Source organism: Brachycentrus maculatus, unplaced genomic scaffold, assembly GCF_059751285.1.
Source record: "Brachycentrus maculatus isolate JH-2025_06_01 unplaced genomic scaffold, ASM5975128v1 h1tg000483l, whole genome shotgun sequence".
NCBI classification, from domain to species: Eukaryota; Metazoa; Arthropoda; class Insecta; order Trichoptera; family Brachycentridae; genus Brachycentrus; species Brachycentrus maculatus.
Genome location: NW_028281230.1, coordinates 576,999 through 590,198, shown reverse-complemented (window position 1 = coordinate 590,198; position 13,200 = coordinate 576,999). Strand labels below are relative to the sequence as shown.

Below are 13,200 nucleotides of genomic sequence, written 5' to 3'. Positions count from 1 at the left end.
CGTATGTTCGTATGCGCAGGGCGGTTAAATAAGTCTAACTTACTGTATTTTTAACATGAGTCACGTTTTTATCGTGATTTTGTAGGTAAAGTCAATCGAAAACAGCTGAAGGTCGATTTACCAACCAGCGAAAACTCTCGGTATCGTTGCTAAAAACCTGTCATTCATGGTCACAATCTTTTGGCGAGGATCGGGCGAGGATGTTTTTATTTATTTATTTAAGTATTCGCGAAAAATTAAAAAAAATACGACTCGCTGCGTAAAAAGTGACAGAGTTTTACAATAATTTTGCCTACCTAGCCTGCGAGCACAGTGTCGCGAAGAAATCATGATCTCTACACATTTATAATTATTTTCCATCAAAAAGACAGTTAAAAAACATAAATCTAGTTTTACACTGTCACCGCATCAGTTTTTAAACATTATTTTTCAACAGGACAATAAACAATAAGCACAGAGCATGCAAAAGGCCTGTGAAAGAATTAGACACAATAATTGGGCGTTATTATAATGTGCAAGTGTGTAAAACATGAACTCAAAGACTCCAAACTACCGCACCGGGGCTCCTCGTAGATCGAATGGGGTTGCTATGTTGTTTAGCGAAAAGGCTAGGGGATGGGTTTTTGTAATTTCTCGACAACCAGATACCGCGCATGTAAGTGAAACATTAAATTAAATTTTTAATAAATGTAAAGTATTCGATAAATGCCACCCGAATCGCCGAAATATTTATTTTTTGTAAGTGCTGACGTCGTACTTTTAACTTCTTATAACATTTACGTATCACAACATGTAAAAAATATGAAAAAATCAAATGAATACTCTGCAGGAATCAACATCGTGTGATTCGAAACGTTAGAACCCTTCCTGCAAAATATTTGTTTAATTTTTGCACGATAGGAAACGTGAGAATGAATGAGACGGGGTTTTACGATATTAATTACACATCCAGATAAAACGACATCCAACATTTGATTAAATATTTAATAATAGAGGTTTCGCATATGAAAAATGCACACACATCCATTATTGATTTTTTAAAAACATCAAATAATAGTAATTATTTTTAAAACACGTTTCAAAAATTTCACTCGTATTTTCGATAATAAAAAAGTGCAAATTTACGATCAAAATACTTGATTTTTGTGTTTTTGTGTATCACACCGTTTATCGTTAATGATGGACATTATTTAATTTGATGATTCAAACGACCATAAAAATACCATTAATATTGACATTGAATATTGATAATAAGGACCAGCCTTTAAAATTCAAAACATTTACTATTATAACACTTATTATAAGACATGAATAATTCATTATTAAATCACACCAACATTTACAACACTGGCATTGATTAGGGATTGTCAAAGGACTATAAGCTTTTGAACAGGTAAGACGATAAAGAAGGATATTAAACAATGAAAGTTTTGGGAAAATATTAATCTACGTGCGAATGGATTTTATCATTTTACGATCTAAATAACTCGAAAATTGAACAGCTCTAGGCTTCGAAGTCAATGGATGAAAATATGTGCAAGATAAACGGAAGATAAACGAAGATAGAAGAACTCGTCAGGATAAATGGGAACGAAGAAATCGAAATAAATGGCACAACGGTTTACGAATACACATTATTCAATAAAGGAAATCGTTTTCTTAAAATTATCATAAGGTTGACTTGATATTTTATCGTTCGAAGTTCTTTGAGAACGTCTGACGCAAACTATTACGAGATATGACAAATATTACCTTCGATTATCACAATTCTCGCGAAAATCTCAATACCACATTCGGGTTCTAATCGAATAGAGTATCGAGAGAGGCATTGGGAGTACTTTCGACTTTCTTGAGAACTATTTTAAATGTAAACGTGTGTTTGGGCGAAACGGACGCCGGCCTTTGGGAGTCGGAGCGTCTGGTTTTTATGTACGGAAAAGTGGTTTCGATCTCGGTTGACGTCGCCGGGAAACTTGTCTCAATTTCGGACGTAGACGGAAAACTCGTCTCTATATTTCGCCTGAAGAACGGAAAGCTATTTTCGATTTCGGAGAGGGCTTTTTTAACGAACGGAAAGCTTCTGTCGAACGGGAACGTCGTTTCAACTTCGGACGTGGACTTTCGAACCGGATAACTAGACTCGGGTTTTTTCGGATGGCATTTGTCGAATACGGGACCCGTCCCGGAAGAGACGGTTTCGGAGATTTGACGAGTGAACACAGCGTGGCGCGCGGAGTCGGATTTGGAGCGGGGAGCGTCGTGCAAGGTTGTCTGCTTCCTGAGGGGAAACGATTCTAGCGGGGACTTTGTAAAGAACGTCGGAGACTTTCGAGTCTCCGCGAATTTTTTGCTGGCGGCTCTTTTTAAGGAGGAGAACAATCCCAGTTTCTCGGTTAAGGGTTTGACGGGAGTCTTCTCCGGCTCCGGGAGTTTGGGAGGAATTTCTTTCTTCGGAGAGACTCTCGCGCTATCGGGTTTCGAAGACGCGGGTGTCTTGTCGATCGCGGAGACGGTCGGCGAATGCGGCTTGTCGGAGCGCGACGCGGACCTGGGCGACGTCTTGTCGTTGTCGGATCCTCTCGCGGAGCGGTCCGAGGGGCTCGGCGTCGCCCTGGTGAGCAGCTCCGTCTTGGTGAGCGGCGCGCGCGGTGAGGCGGAGCGCTCGTGGTCGGAGCCGCGCCGCGAGCGGTCGGTGGGGCTGGGCGTCTTCTTGCCGAGACTGTCGGCCTTGGAGAGCTGGAGGGCCGACAGGCGGGGGGAGGAGCGCTCGCCGTCGGACTCGCGGCGGGAGCGGTCGGAGCTGCGCCGGGAGCGGTCCGAGTCGGAGCGCGGGCGGGCCGAGTCGGCGCGCGTGAGGCAGATGGCGGGGCGGGGCGGGCGGGCGGGGCGGGGGGCGCGCCCCGCGGGTTAGTTGGGCGGCGGGCGGCCCTCGGAGGAGGGCAGGTCGGAGGAGCCGGAGGAGGAGAGCGTGGTGTTGGAGCCGTACGGGTCCAGCGAGGACTGCACGGACATGGAGCGCCCGGCGCGCCTCACACGGTGGGGTGACAGCTTCCCGGGGTCGACACTTGCTGGGTCTGCCTGCAACCAGGGCCGATATGAAGATACATACACACACTCATTTTACGCTCGCAAACATTCACATTAACCGATTTGTATCATAGAAATTCATAGTTATAATACACGAGAACGTAATAAAATACATGTGGAGCCGATAAACACAACTTAGTTTTGAGTAAGGTCTTAACAATCATACTGCCTATATCTAAAATAACCAGCTGCCTGACATATGTAAAAAAGAACCCAATCACGGATCCAAAATAAATGAACTGAAAAAATACTTTTACTAGATATTTGCTTTTGTTTTTTTTCTATTTAGACCTGAAGATGGAAACATAGCTTCCGAATCTAGTCGTTAAAATAAAATAATTATAACTCAAGCGGTAAAAACAAGAGTTTTCTTTAAAAAAAAAGAAAAGAATACGATATTTTAATTTTTTTCAATTTTAATTTCTGTCTATGCTTCTACGTAATATTGTTCCCATACACACCTGATAAGCCAGAGCGTTCATGATGATGCTGTAAGGAACCAGACCCAAGGGATGCACTTCTCTCATCAGCACGTTGGCAGGGATCTTGTGGAACTGGATGTACTCCAAGAAGTTACCGATAACTTCCTTGAGGGTCGTGTTCTGGTTGGTGTCGCAGAACTTCTTACCCCACATGAGAGCAGCCTGGAAAATTGTGAAAAGTCAAACAAAAAAAGATATTGAAAAATTGAAAGTAAATCATTTGTATTAAAATATTATAATAAGTAGATGATTGTTGTGTATATATCCAAAATAAAACACTTTTTTTAATTGAATTGTACATTTAAATATGTATATTTATGTATACGTGACGCGTTTCGTCTTCTTAGGACATTATCAAAAACTAAACCAAACACCAGTGTTTGATAATGTCCTAAGAAGACGAAACGCGTCACGTATAAATAAATATACATTAATAAATGTAGGATTCAATCCAAAAAACCGTGTGTTATTTTGGATATATTACCCAACAATTCAATATGGAATTGTACCAACTGTCTGCAGTTACAATAAATAGTAGATAATATTTTTTATAAGATTTTTGTACGTTTAATGTCATATTGTTTTTTAAAAATTGTGAATTGACAGTTAAACTGTCAAGTATTTTGATACTTGATAACTAAATTTAACGCACGCACTTTAAACTGGTACAGCGTCATGCGGGTCAAGTGGAGTAGCGTTATGCGGGGTCTTGATGTAAATTCCACTTACTTGGAATTTAGTGAATTCATCAGCTCGTAGTTCTTCCCTTGCCAGGATAAGTCTGACAACATGTTGCGGTAGAAGAGTGAAGGATCCAAGGTTCAGAACCTCGTTTCCATGCTCGTCGACGAATTCTAGGACCTGAAAAGACATTCAAATATGTATAAATATATATATATATATATATATATATATATATATATATATATATATATATAAATAAAAAAAAAATATATATATAAGTATAAATATATATATATATATATATATATATACATATGTGTTAACAGAGTTTTTTTTAAACAAAAGCAAAACCCAAATGGCAATGGGCAGGACATATCGCAGTCATACAAGTGACCACGTGCATATTTTTTACAAAAACGTGATCATTGATATCTTACTAGCTTAATATTGCCCTGAAAAACATCCCAAGGGATTTTAAACTTGTAAGTATAATATATTGACTTAGTAAAAATGACTAACTGCATTGATGTTAATTTTCTTGCCAAGCAAAAGTGACTTAAATGGACCTCCTAAACATTTTACGTTTTGATAGTTGGTCACTTTTTCCTGTACGACTATGATATTGCAAGACAGAACCCACAAGATGGACCCCAAGAATTTTACGATGGAGACTTTGGGAGAACAAAAGAGATGTCGGAAGACCCCAAAAGAGATGGTCCGATGACATAGTCGCTGTGGGGGTAAAAACTAACTGCAAGCAGCAACCGACCAGATGAAATGAAAAGAAGGGGAAGAGGCCTATGTCCAGTAGTGGAAAACAGAGGGCTCGTAAAGAAGAAGTAGAAGAAGTGTATACAGATAACGTATGTGAAAGAGATTAGAGGGTGAAGGAAATTACTGTTATTTTTTGAAAATAATTTGGTGAAGAGAAGTTGATAGTAAAAAGTAACAGCATTGACTTGGGTACTCGGATTTGCATACCACTATTCGTGCAAGCGTGTGTGAGTTAGACACCACTTATATATTCGTGGTACAGTGGTAAACGTGTTTAGATGCATATTTATACAAGTTTTCAACTATTAAAGGGTGATAAAATGTTTGAATTGAATTAAATGTTCATCTTTGAGATCCCAAAACGATTTTAAAACAGCAAAATGCAATACCAAACAATTCCAACAGAACTCCAAAAATTTGTAATTTGTGATGTGCTTCCTCAAGAAAAATTGATTTGTTTGATTTAAGGGTGGAAAAAATAGATAACCTTTTGCACTAGCGACTTTGTGCACTTGTACTGTATGTATCTCTCCGCAGAGGCAAGCAGAGCGCACACTGTGTCTACGTTGATGCAGCACTGCACGAATCCAGCGCATGCGCGACGCAGCTCATCGAGCCCGTAATAGTCGGCAGCGTTCATCACACCTGAAAATTAATAAATATATATTAACTAAATTGATAATTTTTTTAAATATTTTGAAAAAAAAAGGCAGCCTTCAAAAGGAACTGGGAGTGCGCTTAGGACTAGCAGGGTCCGCAGTTAACAGTATGAAGGCTGTGAAACATGGCACCTTTACAAGGGCCCAGAGCAGCCGTGTACTGAGCTTTGAGAATAGGTGTCTGCAAAGAATTTTAGGCGTGCGGTGGTTTGACTTTGTAAGGAACATTTTTTTGCTATCTCTTTTTAAAGCACTAATTATTATATTTCCAGCATTCACCCTTCTCTTAATATCTTTATCCACATGCCTCCAAGATATAAAAATTATTTAATTTCTTTCAGGCATTCATCTTATACGATAATCTTGCATTCTGTTACATCTTTCTCTCTTTCAAACATCGTGACTTACTATCATTCATTGCCAACTCATTCTTCTACAAGTTCCAGGATTACATATATCACACATGATACGAGTACGAAACTAAAAGGTGGTAATATATTCATATCTATTTCCTTATTATTGGTAAATTCACTTTCGTTACTTAGAAAATGAGATAAGATTACACACATTTATGATTCAACGCCCTTTTTTTAAAAAAAATAAATAAACCGCATAACGATAAAAAAATATGACAGTGAATGTCTTAATTTAATTTATTTGTACTTAAAATTTAGTGCTCCGTAAGTCTGAGTACTTAACATCATGATATTTTAGAGATAATATGTATTAAAAAAATACAACTATTCAATCATACGATTATGATTTATTACCTAAAGATTAATCGTTTTTTATAATCAAATTCCGGTGTATTTTAACACGGTATAACCTCATGATTGGGTCATAATGATTTATTGTTTGGAACTTTTTAATCTTTGAAATATTTCCATAAAGGATCTTTTTAGGTAAAACCTGAATGTTTTTTCTCCATTTGAAAAATATTTAGTTTGTTTGAAAAAATAATAAAACAATACCTTTTCTTCAAAATACAAAAACAACACTTTCTGCCCTGTAGCGGGTAAATATTAAGTTAAAAATATACCGCTTTTTTTCTGGGCATTCCGAAAATATGCACAACTGAAAATTGACGATTTTTCATTTATGACGTTCTTGAAAGGAGTGAGCGATGTCTGTATAATTTTTTATTCATTTGTAAATATTACTGACTGTACAACAAACAGCCACAACTTAAGTTACGGCTAGTTGCCTTTGCACATAAGTGTAGCGCCATCAGTTGACAAATTGGCGAACTATTCATTTGATTTTCTCCATGAACTTTTCCTCTCATATAAAGAAAAACAATAGATGTTTCATATCAAGTGACGATGCATGTGATATTGACATCTCACTGCTACGAGGGTCAAAATAAATATTATTGATTTTTAAGTCTAATATTTATTTAATATCACCCTGGGCGAAACCTGAAGTGCAAGGCTGATCCTTTCCTTCCACCTTTCCTATGTATATTTAACGAACAAGATAACACTGCTTCTATACGATACAGTGGCCTACGCACCATTGGGTGTGCACCATAAGGGTTAGAAGAAGAAGATTATATTATATTTTAAAATATCAATTTAAATTCAGTGGATTACAAACTAACTAACTAACCATCACGCTGCTTCCCTATAGGGCTAAGCAGAGAGAGTAGAACGCCATGCCACCCTGACCTTGCAATCACTCTTCCCCTCTTCCACATTTATGCATCTCTTCATACATACCCGCAGATTATTTCGACTCCTGACCCGGCCACTTTCAAGTATTTGACATACATGATTGTGCCAAGTTTGTCTCGGTCTTCCTCTGCTATTTTTTCCAACTCCATTTAACTCGTAAATTTGTTTAACCGTTCTTTCCTCACTCACACGTACCATATGTCCAAACCATCTCAACACATCTTTCTTATTTTATCGAGAATACTTATATCAGCCTTGCATTCTTTCCTTATTTCACCATTCGAACATGTATCATACATCGTTTTGGATGGATTGTGATGGATTATTTTAAGTTGAACACGCAGAGAATTCGTGTAGAGAAATGTGGTAAAAACTGGTATAATTTGACAATTTCGATTAACATTATCGTTTAGATGATCGAAATGTTCCGTACATTGCAATTATGTCGTTTATAAATTTCTTAATGCGAGTGCACGTCGTTCATTAAAATTTATATCGTCATTATCACTAGAAATATCTAGGGATGGCATGTGATAAGGTTAATAATATATATAATAAGTACAGAAAAATATTCTTAATCAATTAAGCTTTATAATGTTATTGTTATGTAGTAATGAACTGATTATTTTTTGTTGATAAACATACGAAAAAATACATGTCTTCGCAAATGATAAAATTTGTCACCAATCTGATTGATTTTGATAGAGATGTCTTTGCAAACGATCTTTGCCTCTTCCACATTCATGCAACTCGTCATGCATGCCCGCCGATCATTCCGACTCTTAATTTTGAGTATTACGCATTTAAAATTTAAGTAAATTCATTCATATAATTTATATTTGAAGCACTAACTTTGTGATTTTCCATTTTATAATTAAAACGTTAAATACATAAAATAAAACCCTTATCCGCACCCCAATGGTGCATAGGGCACTGCGTCATATAAACGCAGTGTTATCTTGATCGTTAACACATGAAGGAAAGGTGATCAGCCCTCCGCTTCTCGTACCAGTCCAGGGTAATATTGAATAAATATTACAGTGAAAAAATCACTTATATTTATTTTACCCCCCTTGGGAATCGAATCCGGGGCCGCCAGAACGGTAGCCGAGCGTGTTGACCATATATATATATATATATATATATATATATATATATATATTTTTATATATATATGTATATATATATATATATATATAAATATATATATATAAATATATATATATAAATATAAATATATATATATATATATATATATATATATATATATATATATATATATATATATATATATATATATATATATATATATATATATATATATATATATATATATATATATATATATATATATATATATATATATATATATATATAAATATATATATATATATATATATATATATATATATATATATATATATATATATATATATATATATGTATATATAATTATAGTTAACAAATAAATGTTTCAATATACAAAATAAATGTTGGTAAATACCGCTATTTCAAAAATTCTCATCATTTTCAAACACCGTATGTGGTTGTCAATCAAAAGTAAAATGGTGAATGTTGTATTGTGTATAAGAGATCATTTTAACAAGTCAATGATTTCAGAATAGGATAAAGTGTCTTACCGAGAAGCGTTCGTGGTTGAAGAGTGACGCACCCGGTATGAATGTACTCGATGAGCTGTCTGAAGACATCTGGTTCAAATTCCTCAATGATGAGTGTCTGATGCTGTTGTGACGATGGCTAAGCAATTCAAATATTAAATTTTATTAATCGAAACTTAGTCAATTGTATTTTATTCCTCTTTCACGCCGACTTTTCATAACTCAAATTCTTAATTTTCGGTTAGATTAGGTTTGGTTAGGTCAGGTTAGGTTAGGTTAGGTTACGTTAGGTTTCTATGTAAAGTGAGGTTAGGTAAAGTTACAAATTGAACTTTTAAAAGTAATCAATCAATTGGGATTATAAATATTGTACTTACCACATATGAGTCAATACACCACACATATGTATAAATTGAGTTTATCAAAGGGAATGTTAAAAAAAAACTTACATATCGCTCACTTCTTTCTACAAAGTCTTAAACCAAAAACTGATTTTTCAGGAGATTTAAGTTTAAAAATAATATAACAAAATGTTTACTGTGTAACAGATCTTTTTAGGTAAAACCTGAATGTTTTTTCTCCATATATATATATATATATATATATATATATATATATATATATATATATATATATATATATATATATATATATATATATATATATATATATATATATATATATATATATATATATATATATATATATATATATATATATATATATATATATATATATATATATATATATATATATATATATATATATATATATATATATATATATATATATATATATATATATATATATATATATAATATTTAGTAAAATTTGAAAAATATTTAGTATATTTAAAAAATAATTAAACAATACTTTTCTTCAAAATATAAAAACAACACTTTCTGTCCTGTAGCGGGTAAATATTATGTTAAAAATATGCCGCTTTTGCTGGGATAAAGTACATTTTCTGGGCATTCCGAATGCACAACTGAAAATTGACGATTTTTTATATATGACGTTGTTGAAAGGAGTGAGCGATATGTTTTTTTACGATAGTGGACTCATTGTTTTATATTGAAAACCTCTATGCTCTACCATATAACTAATATGTATTAAAAAAAAAGGACTTCAAATTTTATATTAAATTTAAACACATTTTTTATTAAGTATTCAAATTATGTTTCAAAAGTAGTCCACCTTTGTATTGCAGTGAGGTAACACTTTGTAGTGATGTGAAGTACCTTCTTTGCTGAGGTTCCGAATTCGACTCCAGGGAGGTCAAAATAAATTTAAGTGTTTTTTACTCCAATATGTATTTAATATTACCCTGGACTGGTACAAGGATAAGCAGTAAAAAATGAGCATAAAATCGTTTTAATTTCTACAAATTGTTACGATTGAAGTGTCAAATATATTCCCACACATACAAACATTATAATACTTTATGTATTAGCACGAATAATTGAAAAAAATACGGAAACAACATAATCATACACTAAATATGCACTGCAAGAATAGAATATTATGACATCAAAAGCATACCAAAACATTTATGGACACAAACATTTTTTTAAAAACAATTATTGGTGGATTACTGATACTAGGTGCATTGAGGTGAAAACATGTTATATTTTGTTGAGTTTTTAATTTAACAATAACTGTACTAACTTGTGAAATACATTTGGGATACATGCAACAATGAAGAAACACAGTATTTTTATAAAATAAAACAACTTTGTTTTTAACCACTTTATTATTGGTACATTTTTTCTTCAACCGGTTTCGACAAGAACATGTACATAATGTACATGTTTAACCCTGATGATGACATGATTCTTATCGAAACCGGTTAGAAAAAAATATACCAATAAAAAAGTGGTTAAAAACAAAATTCTTTTATTTTATAAAGTTTATAAAATGTGCCATAAAGTATCTGCAAAAAACATTCTAGAAAACACAATATTCATGATAATTAAAACATCAAATGAAATTTAATAAAACGTGTATTATAGGTGTCTCAACTTGATATAAAGCCGAGAATATCTAAATAAATAAAAATAAATAAATAATCTATTTAAAAAATATGTAAATCAATTAAAAAAGTAATGCAATATGGATGTTCAATAATGGGCAGAATGTAATGCTCAGACTTCCATCTTCAAAAAGAACAATGGATGTTTCATATCAAGTTGAGACATATGTAATATTGATATGTCATCCGTAGGGTGAATTATCCAGTGACTGATAGAATAAATAATATTGAACCTTCCCTCACGGTGCTAAAAACTTTCGCGTATACCGGTGATATGTATTTTGTACACCATATAAAAATGTGATTTAAAAACAGGAAAAATGTAAATACTCCTAAATATTGCTTTTATTGACCATAGTTGAAGTTAAAATACATCAATTTTGTAATGTTAGCTCTGGTAAATACCTAAAAAAGATTTTTTTTTAATACACAGCAATTGCCGCCCTAGCTAGCACAGCGACACGACCACACTGAACAACGGCTCGTGCGCTACTAAAATGAAATAGTCGGAAACAGTATAAAGCCGCGTGCGCGTGTACGTAAAGTGCGGCACGCACTCATTCTTTGAGAAACGTTTGTGTATTGGATATTCTATCCCTGATTTTTAACAACAAAAAAATATTTCGTATACTTATTCATTTTTTTTTACTTTAAACACCGTTTTTGTATCGAAAAATGAAAAATATGGTTTTGAAAAGAAAAGAGTCACTGAAAGGTAAGGAGTTGAAGGCAGATTATAAATAATAAATTTTAATGGTACATATTTCAATTCGGCCAAATGTACAACAGCGTTTTTTTTCAAATGGAGGGTAAATAAACAAACAATAGATATATTTTAGAATATTGACCCTTTTTTCACCTCATAAAACACGATAATGGCCTCGAAGGCTTCGAAGGTTTTAATATGAATTCTGAAAATACGTTTCGGAATATTTACCGAAAAAATTCTTTACACGTGCTTACAAAATATACACGATGGCTCATATTTTTCAATTTTTTTATTTATTTTTTATCAGTATTTAAAATCGTTCTGATATTTTTTTTGCAAGATACTGAAAGCTCAAATATTTTTAATATTTTTTAAAGGAAGTTTTTTTATTTTGTCGAACCCGGAATATGTAAACATTTATTGCGTGTCCAAAAAGTAATGTCACTGCCATCTAGAAAAAATCTTCTTCAAACCCTCATCCGTACCGGATAGGGCACTGCATCATATAAACGCAGTGTTGTCTTGATCGTCAACTCACGAAGGTGATCAGCCCTTCGATTCAGTTACCAGTCCAGGGTAGTATTAAATAAATATTAGAGTGAAAAAATCACTTATATTTATTTGACCCGCCCCTCTGGGAATTGAATCCGGGACCTCCAGTACGGTAGCCGAGCGTGCTGACCATTACACTAGGGAGGCGGACGAAAAAATAGTCCAATCAAATCATTTTGAAGGAAACTCGTGGATTAACTAAACAGTTACGTAAAAATGAATATTAATATTAAACGTATTTAGTTTTTTTTTTCAATAATATCGGACGGTTTTTCTTATATCAGGAATATTGTTCTATCGTTATTTAAAAAAATATGTTTTTTAAATTTCAATGTTCACTATTTAAACTATGCGATTTTCATTCTTCAGGACTCATACACATAGGCAGTGTAAATAATTGTCAAGTTAAAACCATATTGATTTGATCCGCTATGCATAATCTGGGTGGGCAAAGACGTTAAATAACGAATAATATTTTATTCTTAACTATTTTTACTTTAACACTTTTTTAAATCGGTTTTATTCAACCGTGTAGAAACCGGTTGGAAAAAATTATTAAAATAAAAGTGGTTAAAATGAAGCTTAAATTTTATTTTATAAAGTTTATAAAACTGCCACAAAGTATCAGCAAAACATTTCCAAGAAAATAATGTTTTACTTTAGTCACACCGTGTATATTACGAAAGCAGAGATATTATTAAGCCTTTTTAATAAAAGAGCGGCAGCCTATTTAACAAAAAAAAATACTGAAAATACGTAAGTAAGAAATTAAAATATTTTTTCAATTTAAAAATATTTCTGTATATAAAAACCATATTTAATTTTTCATAATATGCATTATCTGTATTTCATATGGACATTTATTAAAAATGTCTTGGAATGATGAATTTACGTGGAATGCATTCATTTAACCATATAGACTATTGCCC

The 13,200-nt window shown here is 33.5% G+C and overlaps 1 protein-coding gene across 4 annotated transcripts in view; it reads right to left on the bottom strand.

Annotated features, from left to right (window-relative positions):
* Positions 1-728: 728 nt before the first annotated feature.
* The window catches only part of gprs (speckle type BTB/POZ protein), a 45,670-nt gene continuing 33,198 nt past the window's right edge, over positions 729-13,200 (bottom strand). For 2 of the 4 annotated variants that reach the window (XM_088272215.1, XM_088272214.1), the window contains 5 exons: positions 9,000-9,117; positions 5,515-5,672; positions 4,299-4,430; positions 3,549-3,731; positions 729-3,074 (listed from right to left, as the gene is read on the bottom strand). In XM_088272215.1, coding sequence (XP_088128341.1) covers positions 3,030-3,074; positions 3,549-3,731; positions 4,299-4,430; positions 5,515-5,672; positions 9,000-9,117 — 636 coding nt within the window. In that variant the 3' untranslated portion in view covers positions 729-3,029. Of the gene's footprint in view, positions 3,079-3,548; positions 3,732-4,298; positions 4,431-5,514; positions 5,673-8,999; positions 9,118-13,200 lie in introns of all 4 variants that reach the window. The other 2 variants (XM_088272212.1, XM_088272213.1) reach the window with 1 other exon arrangement.